General features: G+C 42.8%; 1 protein-coding gene across 1 annotated transcript in view; it reads left to right on the top strand.

Annotated features, from left to right (window-relative positions):
• Positions 1-14,799, top strand: part of WNK2 (WNK lysine deficient protein kinase 2) — a 151,298-nt gene extending 136,499 nt beyond the window's left edge. Inside the window, exons 29-30 of the mRNA XM_010836061.1 lie at positions 11,668-11,779; positions 14,602-14,799. Of these exons, the coding sequence (XP_010834363.1) occupies positions 11,668-11,779; positions 14,602-14,627 (138 nt within the window). The 3' untranslated portion in view covers positions 14,628-14,799. The remainder of the gene's footprint in view (positions 1-11,667; positions 11,780-14,601) is intronic.
• The last annotated feature ends 5,380 nt before the right edge of the window (positions 14,800-20,179 follow it).

The raw sequence follows: 20,179 nt of genomic DNA, 5'->3' as shown, positions 1-20,179 counted from the left end.
ACAGGCTCAAACTACCACACAATTGCACTCATCTCACACGCTAGTAAAGTAATGCTCAAAATTCTCCAAGCCAGGCTTCAACAATACGTGAACTGTGAACTTCCAGATGTTGAAGCTGGATTTAGAAAAGGCAGAGGAACCAGAGATCAAATTGCCAACATCCGCTGGATCATGGAAAAAGCAAGAGAGTTCCAGAAAAACATCTATTTCTACTTTACTGACTATGCCAAAGCCTTTGACTGTGTGGATCACAATAAACTGGGGAAAATTCTGAAAGAGATGGAAATACCAGACCTTCCTGACCTATATGCATGTCAGGAAGCAACAGTTAGAACTGGACATGGAACAACAGACTGGTTCCAAATAGGAAAAGGAATATGTCAAGGCTGTATATTGTCACCCTGTTTATTTAATTTATACGCAGAGTATATTGTGAGAAACGCTGGGCTGGAAGAAGCACAAGCTGGAATCAAGATTGCAAGGAGATATATCAATAACCTCAGATATGCAGATGACACCAGCCTTATGGCAGAAAGTGAAGAAGAACTAAAAAGCCTCTTGATAGAAGTGAAACAGGAGAGTGAAAAAGTTGGCTTAAAGCTCAACATTCAGAAAACGAAAATCATGGCACCTGGTCCCATCACTTCATGGGAAATAGATGGGGAAACAGTGGAAACAGTGTCAGACTTTATTTTTTTGGGCCCCAAAATCACTGCAGATGGTGACTGCAGCCATGAAATTAAAAGATGCTTACTCCTTGGAAGGAAAGTTATGACCAACCTAGATAGCATATTCAAAAGCAGAGACATTACTTTGCCAACAAAGGTCTGTCTGGTCAAGGCTATGGTTTTTCCTGTGGTCATGTGTGGATGTGAGAGTTGGACTGTGAGGAAAGCTGAGCACCGAAGAATTGATGCTTTTGAACTGTGGTGTTGGAGAGGACTCTTGAGAGTCCCTGGTACTGCAAGGAGATCCAACCAGTCCATTCTAAAGATTAGTCCTGGGTGTTCATTGGAAGGACTGATGTTGAAGCTGAAACTCCGAAACTTTGGCCACCTCATGCGAAGAGCTGACTCATTGGAAAAGACCCTGATGCTGGGAGGGATTGGGGGCAGGAGGAGAAGGGGACGACAGAGGATGAGATGGCTGGATGGCATCACCGACTCAATGGACATGGGTTTGGGTGGACTCTGGGAGTTGGTGATGGACAGGGAGGCCTGGCATGCTGCGATTCATGGGGTCACAAAGAGTCGGACACCATTGAGCGACTGAACTGAAGTGAACTGAACTGATAGTTGATTTAAACTATTTATTAGTTTCAAATGTTCAGCATTGTGATTCAATATTTTTATAGATGTATATCATTAAAATTATTATAAATTGTTGGCTATATTCCCTGTGCTGTACAATATATCTTTGTAGCTTATTTATTTTATACATATTGGTTTATATCTCTTAATCTCCAGCTACTGTCTTGCCCTCTCTCCCTCCAGCTTCCCACTGGTAGCCACTAATTTATTTTCTGCATATCTTTGAATCTGTATCTGTTTTGTTATGTTCATTTTTTTTAGATTCCACATATATCTGATCAGATACAGTATTTGTCTTTCTCTCTCTGACTTTTTTCACTAAGCACAATACTCTCCAGCTTCATCTATATTGATGTGAATGGCAAAATTTCATTCTTATGGCTGAGTAATATTCCATTATACATGTAAACCACATATCTTTATCCATTCATCTGTTTCTTAGGTTGTTTCCATATTTTGGCTGTTGTACATAATGCTGCTGTGAACATGCGTTTGAGGTACATGTATCTTTTTAAATTAGTGTTTTCATTTTCTGTTGATTCATACCCAAGAATGGAATTGCTGAATCATATAGTCTTTCTAGTTTCAGTTTTTTGAAAAACCTCTATAATTTTTCCATAGTGGCTCCACAAATTTGCATTCCCATCAACAGTGTACTAGGGTACCCTTTTATCAGTATCCTTGCCAACATTTGTTATTGGTGATCTTTTTGGGTATAGCTATTGTGATAGGTGTAAGGTGATGCCTCACTGTGGTATTGACTTACGTTTCTCTGATAACCAGTGTTGAAAATCTTCTCATGTGCCTTTGGTCATCTGTATGTTTTCTTTGAAAAATATCTATTCCAGTCCTCTGCCTATTTTTTAAAATAAGATGTTTTGTTTATATTGAGTTATATGAGCTGTTTATTTATTTTGGATATTAACCCCTTATCGGTCATATACTTTGCAAATATTTTCTCACTTTCAATAGGTTGTCTTTTCTTTTGGTCAAAGGTTTCTTTACCTGTGCAAAAGTTTTTAAGTTTAATTAATTCCCACTTGTTTATTTTTATTTTTGTTTCCTTTGCCTTAGTTTTGTAGTCTTTAGATTATAGACCTTTTGCCTCTTTGGTTAAGTTTATTCCTAGATATTTTATTCTCTTTGGTGCAATTTTAAATGGGATTATTTTATTGCTTTCTGATAGTTGATTATTAGTGTTTAGAAAAGCAATAGGTTTCTGTTTGTCAGTCTTATATCCTACAACTTTATTGGATTCATTAATTAGTTCTCATAGTTTTTTGTTGGGACTTTAGAATTTTCTATATATAATATATCATCTGCAAATAGTGACATTTTCACTTTTTCCTTTCAAATTTGGATACCTTTTGTTTCTTTTTCTTATCTGATTGCTGTGGCTAGGACTGCCAGTACTATGTTGAAAGTGGCAAAAGTGGACATCCTTATCTTGTTCCTGATTTTAGAGGGAAAAGCTGAGTATGTTAGCTGTCAGTGTGTCATGAATGGCCTTTATTATGTTGAAATATGTTTTTTTCTGTACCAACTTTGTTGTGAGTCCTTATCATGAATGGAAGTTGAATTTTGTCAAATGTTTTTCCTGTGTCTATTGAAATGATCATGTGATTCTTATCCTCCCTTTTGTTAATGTGGTGTATCACACTGATTGACTTGTGGATTTTGAACTATCTTTGCATTTGTGGAATAAATCACACTTGATTATGGTATATGATCCTTTTTATATGTTGTTGAATTTGGTTTGCTAATATTTTTGAGGATTTTTGTGTCTATATTCATCAGAGATACTGAAGTAATTTTCTCTTTTGGGTAATGCCTTTTCCTAAATTTTATCAGGGTAATAATAGCCTCATAGAATGAATTTGGGAGTGTTCCCCCCGCTTCATTTATTGGTGCTAGGTATTAGCTCTTCTTATTGTATTTGGTAGAATTTCCCTGGGAAGCCATCTATACCTGGACTTTTGTTTGCTGGCAGTGTTTTTTTGTTGTTGTTGTTAACACTAATTCAATTTCTTATTGATCTGTTCAGTTTGTTTCTGTCTTTCTGATTCAGTCTTTGAGTATTTTGTGTTTCTCAGATTTTTATCCATTCCTTCTAGGTTGTTCAGCTTGTTGGCATATAACTGTCTGTAATATTCTCTGACAATATTGTGTTTCACTGATATTGGTTGTAGTCTTCTCTTTCCTATCTTACTTTGCTTATGTGAATTCTCTTTTTTTCTTAATGAGCCTATCTGAAAGCTTATCAATTTTGTCTATCCTTTTAAAAAATCATCTCTTGCTTCCATTGATCTTTTCTATTTTTTGTCTCTATTTTATTCATTTCCTCTCTGATCTTTATTATTTTTCAATAAAGATCAATAAAAAATATTATTTTAAAATAATGCCTTAATTATTTCTTTACTTGTGCTGACTTGAGCTTTGTTCTTTTTCTAATTCATTTACGTAGAAGATAGCTTGATTTTTCTTGTATGCTCAGATATGTATGTATCATTATAATGTTCCCTATTACATCTATTTTTGCTGCATCACATTAGTGGTACAAAGGTGTGTTTTTGTTTTTATTTCTCTTTTTTTCTGATTTCCTCACTGACCCATTGTTTCTTCTAAAGACATGTTATTTAGGCTCCATACGTTTGTGTTTTTTCTTCCAGTAATTGGTTTCTAGTTTCACACTGCTGTGGTTCGGGGAAAAAAGCATAATGTAATTTCAGTGCTCTTATATTTATTGAGACTTGTTTTGTGGCCTAGTCTGTGATCTATCCTGGAGCTCATTTCCATGTGAAGTTGAAAAGAAATGTGCATTCTGCTGTTTTTGGGATGGAATGCCCTATATATATGTATCTATTATGTATATAGGGTCTAGTGTGTCATTTAAGACCACTGTTTCCTTATTGATTTTCCATCTGTATGAATCTGTCCCTTGATGTAAGTGGAGTGTTAAACTCTCCTACTATTTTTCTGTTATTGTCAGTTTCTTGTTTTTATGTCTGTTAATATTTGTTTTCCATAAATTTAGTTGTACCTATATGACCAGCCTAGATAGCATATTCAAAAGCAGAGACATTACTTTGCCAACAAAGGTCTGTCTAGTCAAGGCTATGGTTTTTCCTGTGGTCATGTATGGATGTGAGAGTTGGACTGGGAAGAAGGCTGAGCGCCGAAGAATTGATACTTTTGAACTGTGGTGGTGGAAAAGACTCTTGAGAGTCTTGGACTGCAAGGAGATCCAACCAGTCCATTCTGAAGATCTGCCCTGGGATTTCTTTGGAAGGAATGATGCTAAAGCTGAAACTCCAGTACTTTGGCCACCTCATGTGAAGAGTTGACTCATTGGAAAAGACTCTGATGCTGGGAGGGATTGGGGGCAGGAGGAGAACGGGACGACAGAGGATGAGATGGCTGGATGACATCACTGACTCGATGGACATGAGTCTCAGTGAACTCTGGGAGTTGGTGATGGACAGGGAGGCCTGGCGTGCTGCGATTCATGGGGTCGCAAAGAGTCGGACACGACTGAGCGACTGATCTGATCTGATTTGATATGGGATGTATATATATTAATGAATGTTATATTCTTTTTTTTTAATTGATCACTATATCATTATATAATGCCCTTTGTTTTATTTTTTATGGACTTTCCTTTAAAGTCTTATCTGTAAGATGTAAGTATTGATACCAGCTTTCTTGTCATTTTCATTTGCATGAAAAATAGTCTGCATGTCTTTTGAAATTTTTATTTATTTTAATTTATTTTTTGCCTATGCTGTGTCTTCATTGCTCCATGCAGGCTTTCTCTAGTTGTGGTGAGCAGGGTCTACTCTCGAGTTGCAGTGCACAGGCTTTTCATTGCAGCGACTGCTTTCATTGCAGAGCTCAATCTCTAGACTTCGTCTTCAGTAGTTGTAGGCATGTTGGCTCAGGATTTGCAGCATGTGGGCTCAGTAGTTGTGGCACACGGGCTTAGTAGCCCCACGGCATGTAGAATCTTCCTAGACTAGGGATTAAACCCATGACCCCTGCACTGACAGCTGGATTCTTAATAACAGCTGCTGCTGCTAAATCACTTCAGTCGTGTCCGGCTCTGTGCGACCCCAGAGACGACAGCCCACCAGGCTCCCCTGTCCCTGGGATTCTCCAGGCAAGAACACTGGAGTGGGTTGCCATTTCCTTCTCCCATGCATCAAAGTGAAAAGTGAAAGTGAAGTCGCTCAGTCATGTCCGACCCTCAGCGACCCCATGGACTAGACTACCAGAGAAATCCTAGTCTGTGTGTCTTTCAAGAGGGTCTCTTGCACACAAATGGGTCCAGTTATCTGCTCTGTCTTTTGATTGAAACATTTAGATACATACAAGTTTGTATTTAATTGCTTTTTTGTTACTTGTTTTCTGGTTGTTTTTATCATTCTGTATTCTTTTCTTCTTCCTTTAGTTTCTTCCCTTTGATTTGATGATTTTCTTTAGTGATATGCTTGTGTTACTTTCTCTATTTTTTGTGTATCCATTGTAGTATTTTGATTGTGGTTACCATGAGGTTCATATATGTTGACCTATATATTTGCTTTTTTAAACTGGTAGCCATTTAAGTTCAAATACATTCTAAAGGACACTTTACTACCCTCCCCTATGTTTTGTGGTTTTGATGTCATATTTTACATCTTCATGTATATACATTAACTGTTTATTGTAGTTATAGTGGATTTTCTAACTTTTGTCTTATAATCTTTGTACTAGCTTATGTTGAGTGATTGACCCACAGCCTTTACTACATATTTGTGTTTACTTGTGGGGTTTTTCCTTTCCTATAAATTCTTACTGTCATCACCGACTCATGGACGTGAGTTTGAACAAACTCCAGGAGTTGATGATGGACAGGGAAGCCTGGCATGCTGCAATCCATGGAGTCTCAAAGAGACATCAGTCACGACTGAGTGATCAAACTGAACTGAACTGATAAATTCTTACATCTTGTACCTCTTTCTTTTCCACGTGGGGAAAACAATTTAAGACTACTTTTAGAATTGGTTTAGTATTGATAAACTCCTTTGCTGCTAAGTCGCTTCAGTCATGTCTGACTCTACACGACCCCATAGACGGCAGCCCACCAGGCTCCCCCATCCCTGGGATTCTCCAGGCAAGAACACTGGAGTGGGTTGCCATTTCCTTCTCCAATGCATGAAAGTGAAAACTGAAAGGGAAGTTGCTCAATTGTGTCTGACTCTTCGCGACCCCATGGACTACAGCCTACCAGGCTCCTCCGTCCATAGGATTTTCCAGGCAAGAGTACTGGAGTGGGGTGCCATCGCCTTCTCTGGATAAACTCCTTTAGTTTTTCCTTATTTGAGAAGTTCTTTATTTCCCTTTCAATTCTGAATTATAGTCTTGCTGGAAATAATCCTAGTTGTAGGTTTTTCCCTTTTACCACTCTGAGTATGTCATACCATTCCCTTTTGGCCTGCTAAGTTTCTGCAGAAAATTCAGCAGATAGACTTATGGGTACTCCTTTGTATGTGACTTTATGTGACTTTTTCTCTGGCTACCTTTAATTTTTCTCTTTAATTTAACTTTTCCCATTTTAACTATGATACGTTCTGGTCTGTATCTCTCAGTTCATCTTGTTTGGAATGCTCTGAATACCTAGATATCTGTTTCCTTCTTCAGGTTCAGGAAATTTTCAGCCATAATTTCATTAAATACATTTTCAACCCTCTTCACTCTCTCTTCTCTCTGGAACCTCTATAATGTGAATGTTAGCATACTTGATGTTGTCTCAGAGGTTCCTTAAACTGTTCTCATATTTTAAAAATTTGTTTATCTTTTTACCATTCTGGTTGGGTGATTTCCATTATTCTGTCTTCCAGATCACTTGTGCATTCTTCTCTATTACTTAGTCTTCTCTTAATTCTTTCTAGTATGTTTTTCACTTTAGTTATTTCATTCTTCAATTCTGACTGGTTTTTGTACTTTCTAGTTCCTTGTTAAAATTCTCTCTGTGTTCATCTTTTCTTTTCCCTAGTTTGTTTAACATTCTTATTACCAATGCTTTGAACTCATTATCTGGTAAATTCTCTCTGTTCTTATTGGTGGTTTTGTCATTGTTCTTTCATTGGAAAGACATTCTTTGGTTTTCTCACTTTGCTTAACATTTCCTCTTGCTATGAAATTAGGTGAAACTGTTACCTATCCTGATCTTGGTGTGCTGTACTTATGTGGAGACCTTTATGCAGTCTGCCTGTGCTCAGCAGTTTTGATGTGAGAGGTGGATCTGATGGGTCATGTCTCCCCCCAGGATGTGCTGTCTGGTATCACCTGGTGGGTGATGGGGCTGGAGATGGAGGGACTAGAGCCATAGCCAAGTGTGAACTGAAGCTTCTTCTATGCTGAGTGGTCATCGCTACCCTATCAGGGGTGGGGACTTGTCTCCAGGTGCTAGAGCAGGGGTGGTATCCGAGCTGGTTGCTTTCCCTCCAAGTGTGCACTCTACCCTCTCCTAGAAATGGCACCTTTGCCCCAGGAGGCACAGTGCCAGAGCAGAAAGGGCTGCAGTGGGCACCAGGTGCGGGGCAGGGTATACAGTGGGACAGTCCCAGCAAGCTAGTCAGCCCCAATCAGCTCCTGATCTGCTGCCTCTGAGTACCAGCAGTGGCTGTACTCGCCCCATTTATATGCAAGGTTAGGTTTGAGCCAGCTCCATCCCCAGCTACACACTCTGCTTAGCAATGACAGCTTTCAACCTGGTGGGAAATCTCCAGAGGTAGAGGGGCTGGGCACATGCTAGGCAGTTTCATGAAACTCTCCAGAACGCCATCCTACACTTCATTCCTGGGAGTAAGCAAGCTTGGGTCTAGGTTTCTAGGTTTCTCACCCTCCTCGAAGTCCAGTTGATTTTCAGACCACTGAAGAAGACATATACCCTTCTGGAACTCCTATACTGTAAAGGTCAGCATGTTGGACCCTAGGGCTGAAGTACCAAATATGTAGGTCAAATCACCAGCAGGAGAGATCTGGTGACCGCCACATACCACCCTTCTCTTCTGTGGGCCCAGATCCCAGGCTGATAGCTCCTTTCCCTTCTTACGTGACTCATATGGCTCTTTCTTATACAGCTTTTGTTTTAGAAGAATTTTTCTTTCCATTTCCAGTTTATTTTCAGGGAGAGTTGCTCCACATATTAGATGTATTTTTGATGCGTTCATGGGGGAGGGTGAGGTTGGCATCATCTTCCTACTCTCCCATCTTGGTCTCCTCTCCTCCCTCCTTTTACTTTCAACGTCTTTGTGTTTTTGTATCGAAAGTGAGTATTTTGTAGACAGCATATAGATCACTTGTGCTTTTTTATCCGGTCTGCCAATCTTTTATTTAGCAATTTCAATCCATTTACATTAAAAGTAATTATGGACAATAAAGGATTTCTACTGTGTTTTGTTTTTTTCTGTATGTCTTACAGTTTTTTATTCCTCAATTACTTCATTGTTGCCTTAAGTTTTTTTTTGTAGTGTGTTTTGATTCCTCCCCCTTTTAACTTTTCTGTATATATTTTTATTTTCTTATTGATTACCTTGGGGTTTACAGTTAAAATCTTAGCCTTATAACAGCTTTATGTGAATGATACCACCTTGTTTCAATAGTGCGAGAGCACTTTACTTCTGTGTAACTCCATCCCTTCACCTCTGTGTTTTTGCACAGACTGCATCTTTGTACACTGTGTGCCCATTCACATGGATTTATAATTGTTACATAATGCATTTGCCTTTTTAATCATGTAAGGGAAAAAGGAATTACAACCAAAATTACAATAGTATTGGCTTACATATTTAGCTATGTAGTTGCTTCGTTTATTTCTTCCCATGACTTTTGAGTTACTATTATCCTTTCATTTCAACCTGAAATGAAAGTTTTTTGTTTAGCATTTCTTGTGAGGCAAATCTTTTAGTAACAACCTGCTTTTGTTTCTGTTTATCCAGAAGTCTTAGTTTCTCCTTCAGCCTGCTCAGTGTAGAATCTTGGTTGACAGTCTTTTCTTTCTGTACTTCAAGTATTTTTTCCTGCTTTTAGTTTTCTCTTCTTGATAGACTCTGTACACTTATCTTCTTTTTTTTTTCCTTTGTGTTTCTTAGAATTGACTCTTTCAATTATATGGTCTCAAATTTGCTGATTCTTTTTCTGCCTGCTCAGATCTGCTTTTGAGCTCCTCTGAAGTGAAGTGAAGTTGCTCAGTAGTATCTGACTCTTTGCGACCCCATGGACAGTAGCCTACCAGGCTCTGCGATCCATGGGATTTTCCAGGCAAGAATACTGGAGTGGGCTGCCATTTCCTTCTCCAGGGGATCTTCCCAACCCAGGGATCAAACCCAGGTCTCCTGCATTGCAGACAGACGCTTTACCATCTGAGCCACTAGGGAAGCCTCTAGTGGAATTTTAATTTCAGTTATTATCCTTTTTAGCTCTAATATTTCAGCTCTAATATTTGGTTCCTTTTATAACTTCTTTGACTTTATTGATATTCTCATGTTGTTCATGCGTCATTATCCTGATTTCCTTTTTGTCCATGTTTCCTTTAATTCTTTGAACGTATTTGAAACAGTAGATTGAAAGTCTTTATTTTGTAAGTATAGTGTCTAGACTTCTTCAGGGACAGGTGCTGTTAATGAGTTTTCCCCTTTGTATGGATCATACTTTCCATTTTCTGTGTATAAATATTTGTGATTTCTTGGTGAAAACTGGACATCTGAATATTATAAGTGATAACTCTGGAAAACAGAGTCCTGCCTTCCCCAGCATTTGCTGGTTTTGTTTGCTGAAGCCTTAGTTAGTGGTCATTTTTTTTTCAAATTGTATTCCATTATATGTTATTTCAAGATATCAGGTATAATTCTGTGTTACACAGTAAATTCTTGATGTTTATCTTTTTATGTATAGTTTGTATCTGTTAATACTTATTTGTCCTCCAAAAATTTCTTGATTTTTCTAGGTCTTTAATAGTTCCATCTGCATTTTAGAAACCGCCTGTATATATCTACAAAATAGCCTTATTGGATTTTTATTCTGATTGTATTAAGTCTGTTGATCATCTGGGTAAGATTTGACACATTAACAGTAGCAAGTCTATTATAAACATGACGTTTCTTTGTTTATGTCTAATTTTCTCTCAGTGAAGTTTTGTAGTTTTCAGTGTAAAGGTGTTACACATCTTTCATTAAATTTAACCTTGAGATAGTTGATATTTTGGAATGTGATTATAAATTTTATTGCTTTAAAATATCCTTTTACAGATTATGTTGGTAGCATATAGAAATATGGTTATTTTTTGTACCTTGTATCCTGCAATCTTGCTAAATTAACTTCTTAGTTCTAGAAATTGGTTTGTCTGCTCTTTTTGGTTTTCTCCATACATGGTCTTGTCGTCTGCAAATAAGGATGGTTTTCCTTTTTCTTTTCAGTCTGTGTTCCTTATTCCTTTTCTTTTATTGGCTGGAACTTTCCCATACAGTGTTGGCTAGGGGCAAGGGGAGCAAGGGGCAAGGGGAAATACATTTGGCATTTCACCATTGGCACAGGGTTGGCTGTGGGTTCTACAGAGGCCCTTCCAGATGGAGGAGGGACCCTGTGCTTTCTGTGAAGAAGTGTGGAACTTCTCAGATACTCCCCCTGTATCTGTGGGGAGCATCACATGGAATTCTCCTTTGGTATGTAACTGTGGGGAGATGCAGTGATTTTTGCTGGGATGACATCATTGCATTCGTGGGGCAAAACCTCACTTGGCTCTGATGTTTTATCTTTTTTTTTTTTTTTAATTGCTTGGTTATATTTGCCAACATTGTGTCTAGAGAGTTTGAAGGCTGTTGGTCTGTAATCTCTTCTTGCAGTGGCTTCATAAGGTTTCTGCATCGTGGCCATGTTGGCCTCACTAACCATCACAGCTTGTTTCTCATTGTGCTGCTTCTCTTCCGGGGCTGTACCTGAGGAGCAGGGAGCAGAGGTGCCGCCCTGCCCCCGACTCCAGGTCTCTGGGCACAGCCGTGCAGAGCTCCCAGCTGTTCTGGACCTCCCATCATGACACTGACTAGTCAAGCAGGAGGCCTTTGGGTGGGGGTGTGTGGTTCCCTCACTGTTACTCAGGGTTTAGGTCCTGCTGGGTCTGCTTTGAAGCCCACTCTGGCCTGTGGACATTCACGGCATGTGGCTGCCTTCTTGCCCCACACTTTCACTCTGATGTCAGCCATTAAAAGGTGCCCCAGGGCATGTCCTGAGACCACCCTCTCCTGAGGATGGAGAAACTGCAGGGACCCCCAAGGCCACTGAGTGATGCTAGCTGATTGAAGCCATGTTTCTTGTCTTATAGATGAACACATCTCGAACAGCAATGGGGATGCCATGTCTGGCCCCGGTACCCAGCCCTGTACCCACCGTGGTCATTCCTGGAGCTGCCTCAGCCCTTCCTGTGCCCATGCCAGGTACTGCCCTCTCCTGCCTCCCAGCCCCACCTTTGGGCCAGTATGGAAGCCTGATCCCAGCTCCAGTGTCCTGGGGTCCCTGGGCAGCCCAGGCAGGCAGCCGGAGCCTCAACGCGGGGCCAAGCCTGGGCGCAGCAGATGCGCCAGCCCTCCCTGTGTTCTTCAGGCCAACTGTGGTCAGCATGCCCGGCCCCAGGCTGCAGATCATGTAGCTCTCTGTCTCACTACTTGCCAGTGGAAGACACTGAACAGCCTGGAGGAGTCGGGTTGTGGTTTGGCCTCCGAGTCCTTCCCTGTCTGCTCATGGGTGCCCAGCCAGGGAGCTGACACATGGGCAGCAATCATTGCTTCCTTTATTGCTGCAGACCTTATTTCCTCTTAGGTTCCTGTGGTCAACACTTGCTGTCTTTGCACTCACTTCCTGTACTTGAATCGATGGTTAGAACATTGTAATAACCCTGCAGAAGTACAGTGCCTTGAATTCCAGCTTTTCCATTCCCTGATGGAAAGACGTGTTTTAAAAAACCGTGTATCAGGAAAGGTGTATTTCATTTATAGTTGGTTTGTGCATTGATATCTCTATTTCCCACTTTAAGTTGCAGAGATATGAATGGTTTACAAATCTGAAGCTGTTTCTGTTGTACATGCTTTAAAAAAAATTGAACTAGTGACCTTGAATATTGAAGAGTTGCAAATGCTAGAGTAACTCTGCTTTGTATTCATAAAATGAGATCTCTCCAGCTGTATGGTCACAGATAGCAAACAGATGGACAAATTCCCTCAACTGCAGTGCCGTGGGCACTGCCAGCAGACTGCCCAGGGGTGCATGGTTATTGGGGCAGTGCATTGCTAATGGTAGTTGATCTCTTAGTCAGGAATGTTAGCATCTGTGTGTGGCTACGTGGAACTGCTGTAAAGTGCTGGGTAAGCAGACATGACCCAAAGCCTGCAGGGATGCTCTGAGTGTGGGGGAGGTAAAGGTTTGTGTCTGGAGGTGCAGAAGCACAGGCAGGCCACCTGCTCTGCAGAGAGAGTGTGGCCCCTTCTGCTCAGGGGACCCACCAACCTCCCCTCCCAGCCTGCCTTCCTTTTCTGTTGTTTGCACAGAGGCCTGTGGCCACCTGGGCCTAGCTTTCCCAGTGTTCACAGGCTACTCTGCCCACCTCTGGCCTCCAGACTGTTCTGCAGGCACCAAGCCATCGTGCTGGGGGGTAGGAGGGATCCTCTCCTGGAAATTTCAGTGCTACTCATCTCAGACAGGCACCAAACAGCCCAGGGTGGGAGCTGAAGGCCCCACTCCCCACTGGCCAAGATGTTTCCCACTTCCCACTGGGAGGCAGCTGGTTGGGCTGCCCAGATGTGAATTGTATAGTTCTGTTGTACTTTGGGACTTCACTAGGACTGGCTGAATTCTTTTGGTTTAAATGTATTATTCCGTCAATTCAGTTAGAATTGAATTTTCTAGGTGATTATGCAGAATCTTCTGCCAGGGCATGAAGCTATAGTAAGAGATTTCTGTTCTCTGTAATGTGCCCCTGGGTCCTTGGATTGAGAATCATGTGCGCCTGGTTCCTGAGGGTGGTGGAAACTGCCCTCTTCCCACACCTGCCCTGCTGTACCAGACATGCGGTTTGGAGTCCTGGCCTGTAACAGGAATGGTCAGTGGCACAGACTCTCCAAGAGATTGTATATTTGAAGGAGAAAAATAAACATTTTTGCTTGAAAACAGTGTGGAGCCACATCTTTTTCTTAACTTCTGGCCACAGAGAAGCTGAACCAGCCAGTCTCATAGGGAGCATTGGGTGGGCAGCCCTGGCAGGCAGCGCTGCTGTCCTGGCACAGCTTCACTCTCAGCAATACGCTTCTGTCAGCACCTCGCCCAGGAGGCTGGGGTGGCCAGGAGGGGCCAGGGGGCTGAGTGGCAGGTGCTGTCTTCCTGGCAGGATCTGGTGTGACTGACGCTGAGCCGACCTGACTTGGACGATGAGACTGGGGTGTTGGGCAGGGCTCGTAGGCCAGCTCTGTGGCTCCGGGCCTAGGTTAGCCTGTTCACTCGGCTTTCAGACATTGAATCTGAACTGCATTTGGATGTACAGTAGCCTCTGCCTATGGAGGGTATGAGTCTCATGGCCAACTGAAAGGTGTCTCTGACCCCTGTCCATGTTGTCTAACAGAAAGCCAGGTTTGTGTGACTCACCCTGGACACAGCTGGGTGGGGGCTGGGCCACCTGCACTCCAGTCACCGGAGGGGCTCTGCTGTCCAGCAGGTGCAAGTTGGGGGAGGCCCCCTGCAAGGCTCACCACGTTTTCCTGGCTTACCCGCCCTGATGGCCTTTTGCTCAGCTGGCGGTGCCCCTGCATGCCTGCTGCACGCACTCAAGCTGGGGGTTGCGGTTCCTCCCACTCCACCCAGCTGGGGTCTCTGCCCTGGTCTGTTTCTCCTGTGTTTCCACCGAGGTGCAGTCAGGCGTTGTGCTCCGGCCACCCACAGTGCTCCACCTCAGCACTGGCTCTGAGCAGAGGCCGAGGCGGCTTGGGATGCTGCTCTGCTTGCTGTGCCCAAGGAGCCAGAGGTCCCTCACTCTCCAGAGCAACATTTGTGCGGACCCTGGGAGGCCCTGCCTGGTTCGGGCGGTTGCTCAGTGTGGAAGGAGGCCAGATGACAGAGGCAGCCAGGAGTCTTATCTGTATAGTGCCTGGGTCATGGTCAGGCGGCCCGGTCCTCCACGGAGTGTGACAGCTCTGGTGTCACCATTCCAACTTCCGGGGCCTCACGTGGTCACGGCAGGCCTATAATGAGCTGTGGCGGTTTTGTTTTCTAGATTCTGAAAGTGAGAAGCCCGACTGAGCCCAGGCAGGCCGACCCAGACCCAGACGCCAGGCCCTGTGTCATCTCACGCAGAGAAGGCGAGCCCACGCCTCGTGTCCGGTTCACGATGTTTTGTAATCACTTTCTAAGCATTTTTTATTCACAATTGGAAACACAAATGTAAGCAAGAATAAAAAAATATTTTGGGGGAAACAGGACTTTGGTTTTTCAAACTCTCTTTTCTGGTGGTCCCCAGACAGGCAGGTAACCCGCGATGGTGGTAAGTGAATGAGGGTGTTGGAGAAACTCCTGGGATCGCACAGCTGGACGGGTCTGGGGGTAAGTACCCTTAGCTAAGGGGTTCTTGAATATAGGGATGACACTTTCTATGGTGCTTAATAGTGCCCAGGGTAGCTCAAGGTCCTTGTGTCCAGACAGTAGCTAGTATGGGTCAGACGTGTGATAAAGACCCACCTCTCAGAGAAGCAGTTGAGGTTGTGGGTTGCAGGCATCCTGGCCGCAATTTTCAGGCATTCTCCTCCTTCACACCCAGGACAGCCCCTTTCTATGCAGAGCCCTGGAGGCTGAACAGTGGTGCCCATCTCTGTTGATGGCTCCTTGGCCCATCCAGGCTTGGGCCTTTGTGCACACAGCTCCATTCATTATGCTGCCCCTCAGGCTTCCTTACTCTGTCACTTGACATGATCATACATCCCCCAGGCACAGGACAGGCATCCACAGTGGCTTGAAATGACCCTTTGTTCAGATTTCACATGCACCACTAGGAGGGGCCAGGCCCAGGTCTGAAGCCCCTGACTTCAGTAGGGGGTGGGATCGGCCCAGTGGCCCTTGTAGGGCTGCACCACCACCATGGTAGGGTGTCCGAAACACAGTGTGAAAGCCAGGGAACCGGCTAGGGGCTTCACAGAGTAGCGTGCAGTAGTAAAGTTGCAGCCTGGTCAGCTGGAAAGGAGGATCACACTGGGATCTGGAGTTTGGTGTAGAATTCAGGGGGTCCCATTCATTGGGATGAGAAAATTGTATCTTGGTTTTCCATTAATCTCTGAGTGTGATTTAGTGTTTCCTCCAGTGAAGAATGTAGAGTTGGAGCAGCAGCACCTGGGCTATGTCACCACTGGAGCCCACAGATGCTTTGTGTGACATTGTAGTTGTCAAGGTGTCCCCAAGTGTTATGTTTGGTTGTCAGACAAATTGCCAGCCCCTTAGACTCAGTACCTATCCAACTGGCTGACAAAAGCAGAGCAGCACAGGCTTCCTGCCTCCCCACAGCTTCTCAGAGGGTGTGCAGGTGAAATTTTGGGGCATACATAGGGGCTGCCCACTTCATCCCTGTCAGCTGTTGGTGTTGCTGCCCAGGCCAAGTGGACATGTGCCAGTGTGTGCTCTCTGTGATGAAGCAGAGTAGGCACATGTTTTACCACGTGTAACAACATTGTGTATTTTCATTGTGTTCATTTTGTCACTGTCCGTTTGTGGCTTTTGTTACTTAGGTTTTCTATCGATGGCAATAATGCACAGTTTACTTTTTCAGATAGCAAATTTATTTAAATCATTCCTTTTAAGCAAGTATGAGCTAATGGTAAAAATTGGCCGTAAGATAATAGTACTCAAAGGTAAAAGTAGCACATGCTGCTGCTGCTAAGTCGCTTCAGTCGAGTCTGACTCTGTGCGACCCCATAGACAGCAGCCCACCAGGCTCCCCCATCCCTGGGATTCTCCAGGCAAGAACACTGGAGTGGGTTGCCATTTCCTTCTCCAATGCATGAAAGTAAAGAGTGAAAGTGAAGTTACCCAGTTGTGTCTGACTCTTAGCGACCCCATGGACTGTGGCCCACCAGGCTCCTCCGTCCATGGGATTTTCCAGGCAAGAGTGCTGGAGTGGAGTGCCATGAGCGAATGGTTAAAATTGCAAGGGTAGATGGCTGAAGTGTGGAAACCCAGCATGGGCTCACAGGTTCACATCCAGTAGCCCTTGGATGTAAACACCTATGAGGGCACAAGCTTCCTCCAGAATTTGAGTAGGCAGCTATCAGATTCCTTTATTAGGGGGTATGTTTCTGGTTGGGCAAAGGGGAGAGGCTGGGTTGGAACAGACTGAATACCTGTTCACACTACAGCATCATTGAGCACTTCCCACAGCACATTTCGGGAGCAGAAGCCAGTGGCTACCTTACCTCCTAGGACCCCCATATAGCAGAGTCAACCTCACCTCAACTGCAGGAGCAGCTAGGTCCTCCCTGAAAATGGAGATGGCCCTCTGGAAGCAGCTCAATTGCTGTATTCATCAGCACAGGCAGAGGGACAGGCAGGTGATGTTAATGGTCAAGCCACTATCCCAGGGGGCGGATCCTGCATATTGCTGTCCTGGGGATCTGCACACACAGCTTCCTCCACTGCTTAGAAGTGCTCAGTGGCTCTCCAGAGCCTCCAGGAAAACCCTAGTCCCAGATAAAACCCTGGAAAACAGATAAAACTGCAAAGAGAGCAATAGACAAATTCACAGCCACAGCCAGCTATTTCAGTAAATGACCCAACAAGTAGATAGAAAGCCATTGTAATAGAGGTGACTCCATTTTTGAGGTCTGAGTGCCAACAGCTTTTAAGCATCACCTCTCCTCTCCGCTCCATATCTGGGCATGCTGATAAGCTAAACCCTAGTGCCCCATCCCTTGGCATCACGGGAAATTCACACTGTAAGTGGAAGCCTCATCCTGACTCTACTCCCTAATAACCATAAAAACCCCAATGCCTATAGGGTTTTTATGGTTATTATACCTGCTCACTCAATCTGTTTTGGATCTTAACACCTCATAATGTGAGTAACAAGCCTGTTTATCATCTTTCGATTGTGTGTGTGCACATGTGTATGCATGTGTCTCTCAATATCCAAACCACAGTTTGGCTGGAGGTCCCTCCTGTTTCTGTGAAGTGACCACAGCAGTCACTGAGAACATATAAAACTTGAACACCACTCTCAACCTGCTGTCTTGATTAACATTTCTAAAATTCCACTTGCCACAGAGCACACATTCTTTTTTGTGTATGTGATCTGTATACCAAGATAAGCCAGATTCAGGGTCATAAAAATGAGTGGCAATTCTAAATTCTAAAGGATTCAAGTCATATAAGTGATATTCCTTCACCACAATGGAATTAAATTAGAAATTAGGAACAGATCTCTGGAAAACATCCAGAGATGTTTGGAAATGAGGTAACATACTTCTAAATAACCTATGGATTAAAAGGAGATCAAATGAGAAATTAGAAAACCAGTTAAACAATAAAAATGAAAACATCAAAACTGATGGCATATTGCTAAAACAGTACTTAGGCCTATATTTGAAGAAAAGATCAAATTAATGACTTCATCTTCTGCCTTAAGAAATTAGCAGAGGAAGAAATTAAATCCAAAGTAAACATAAGAAGTGGAATAATAAAAATCAGTAAAATAGAAAACAGGAAGAACAATAGAGAATACCTATGTAACCGAAAGACAATATATGAGAAACTCAATAAAACTGAAAAATCTATTGAAAATTCTCTTGCATTCCTATACACCACCAACAAAAGATCAGACAGATGAGAAACAATCTCATTCACCATTGCATCAAAAAGAATAAAATATCTAGGAATCAACCTACCTAAGGAGGCAAAAGACCTGTTCTCAGAAACCTACAAGATACTGATGAAAAAAAATGACATCACACCAACAGATGGAGAGATAGTATGTTCTTGGATTGAAAAAAATCAACGTTGTGAAAATGACTTGGGCTTCCCTGGTGGCTCAGATGGTTAAAAAAAAAAAAAAAAAAAACACTGCTTACAGTGCAGGAACCCAGATTAAATCCCTGGGTCAGGAAGATCTCCTGGAGAAGTGAATGGCTACCCACTCTAGTATTCTTGCCTGGAGAATCCCATGTACAGAGGAGCCAAGTGGGCTACAGTCCATGGGATTGCAAAGAACTGGACATGACAGCAACTAAGCATGCACACATGCACCCAGTGTGTCTCAGTGCAATCCCTATCAAACTACCAATGCCATTTTTCACAGAATAAGAAAAAAATTTTTTTTAACAATTTGTATGGAAACACGAAAGACCTCAAATACCCAAAGTAATCCTGAGAAGGAAAAACAGAGCTAGAGGAATTAGGGTCCCTGACTTCAGACTATACTACAAAGCTACTGGCACAAAACCAGAAATATAAATCAATGGAACCGGATAGAAAGCCCAGAGACAACCCACACACCTGTGGTCACCTAATCTATGACAGAGGAGGCAAGAGTATACAATGGAGAAAGACAGTCTCTTCAAGAAGTGGTGCTGGGAAAACTAGACAGCTACCTGTAAATGGATAAAATTAGAACACAACACCATACCCAAAAATAAACTCAAAATAGATTAAAGACTTAAATGAAAGCTGGATACTATAAAACTTACAGAGGAAAACATAGGGAGAATGCTCTGACATAAATTGGAGCACTATTTTTGGATCCACCTCTTAGATTAATGGAAATAAAAACAAAAGTAAACAGTTCAGTCGCTCAGTCGTGTCCGACTCTTTGTGACCCCATGAATCGCAGCACGCCAGGCCTCCCTGTCCATCACTAACTCCCAGAGTTCACTCAGACTCACGTCCATCGAGTCAGTGATGCCATCCAGCCAACTCATCCTCTGTCCCCTTCTCCTCCTGCCTGCAATCCCTCCCAGCATCAGGGACTTTTACAATGAGTCAACTCTTCGCATGAGGTGGCCAAAGTATTGGAGTTTCAATTTCATCATCAGTCCTTCCAATGAACACCCAGGACTGATCTCCTTTAGGATGGACTGGTTGGATCTCCTTGCAGTCCAAGGGACTCTCAAGAGTCTTCTCCACCACAGTTCAAAAGCATCAATTCTTCGGCACTCAGCCTTCTTCACAGTCCAACTCTCACATCCATAAATGACCACTGGGAAAACCATAGCCTTGACTAGATGGACCTTTGTTGGCAAAGTAATGTCTGTGCTTTTCAATATGCTATATAGGTTGGTCATAACTTTCCTTCCAAGGAGTAAGTGTCTTAATTTCATGGCTACATTCACCATCTGCAGTTTGGAGCCCAAAAAAATAAAGTCTGACACTGTTTTCCCATCTATTTCCCATGAAGTGATGGGACTGGATGCCATGATCTTCGTTTTCTGAATGTTGAGCTTTAAGCCAACTTTTTCACTCTCCTCTTTCACTTTCATCAAGAGGCTTTTTAGTTCCTCTTCACTTTCTGCCATAAGAGTGGTGTCATCTGCATATCCGAGGTCATTGATATTTCTCCCAGCGATCTTGATTCCAGCGTGTGCTTCATCCAACCCAGCGTTTCTCACGATATACTCTGCATATAAGTTAAATAAGCAGGGTGACAATATACAGCCTTGATGTACTCCTTTTCCTATTTGGGACCAGTCTGTTGTTCCATGTCCAGTTCTAACTTGCTTCCTGACCTGCATATAGGTTTCTCAAGAGGCAGGTCAGGTGGTCTGGTATTCCCATCTCTTGAAGAATTTTCCACAGTTTATTGTGATCCACACAGTCAAAGG

Source organism: Bison bison, unplaced genomic scaffold (genome assembly GCF_000754665.1).
Source record: "Bison bison bison isolate TAMUID 2011002044 unplaced genomic scaffold, Bison_UMD1.0 scf7180017864057, whole genome shotgun sequence".
Taxonomy (NCBI): domain Eukaryota; kingdom Metazoa; phylum Chordata; class Mammalia; order Artiodactyla; family Bovidae; genus Bison; species Bison bison.
Note: the sequence above shows the minus strand (reverse complement) of the source record. Positions and strands in the feature narration are given on the sequence as shown.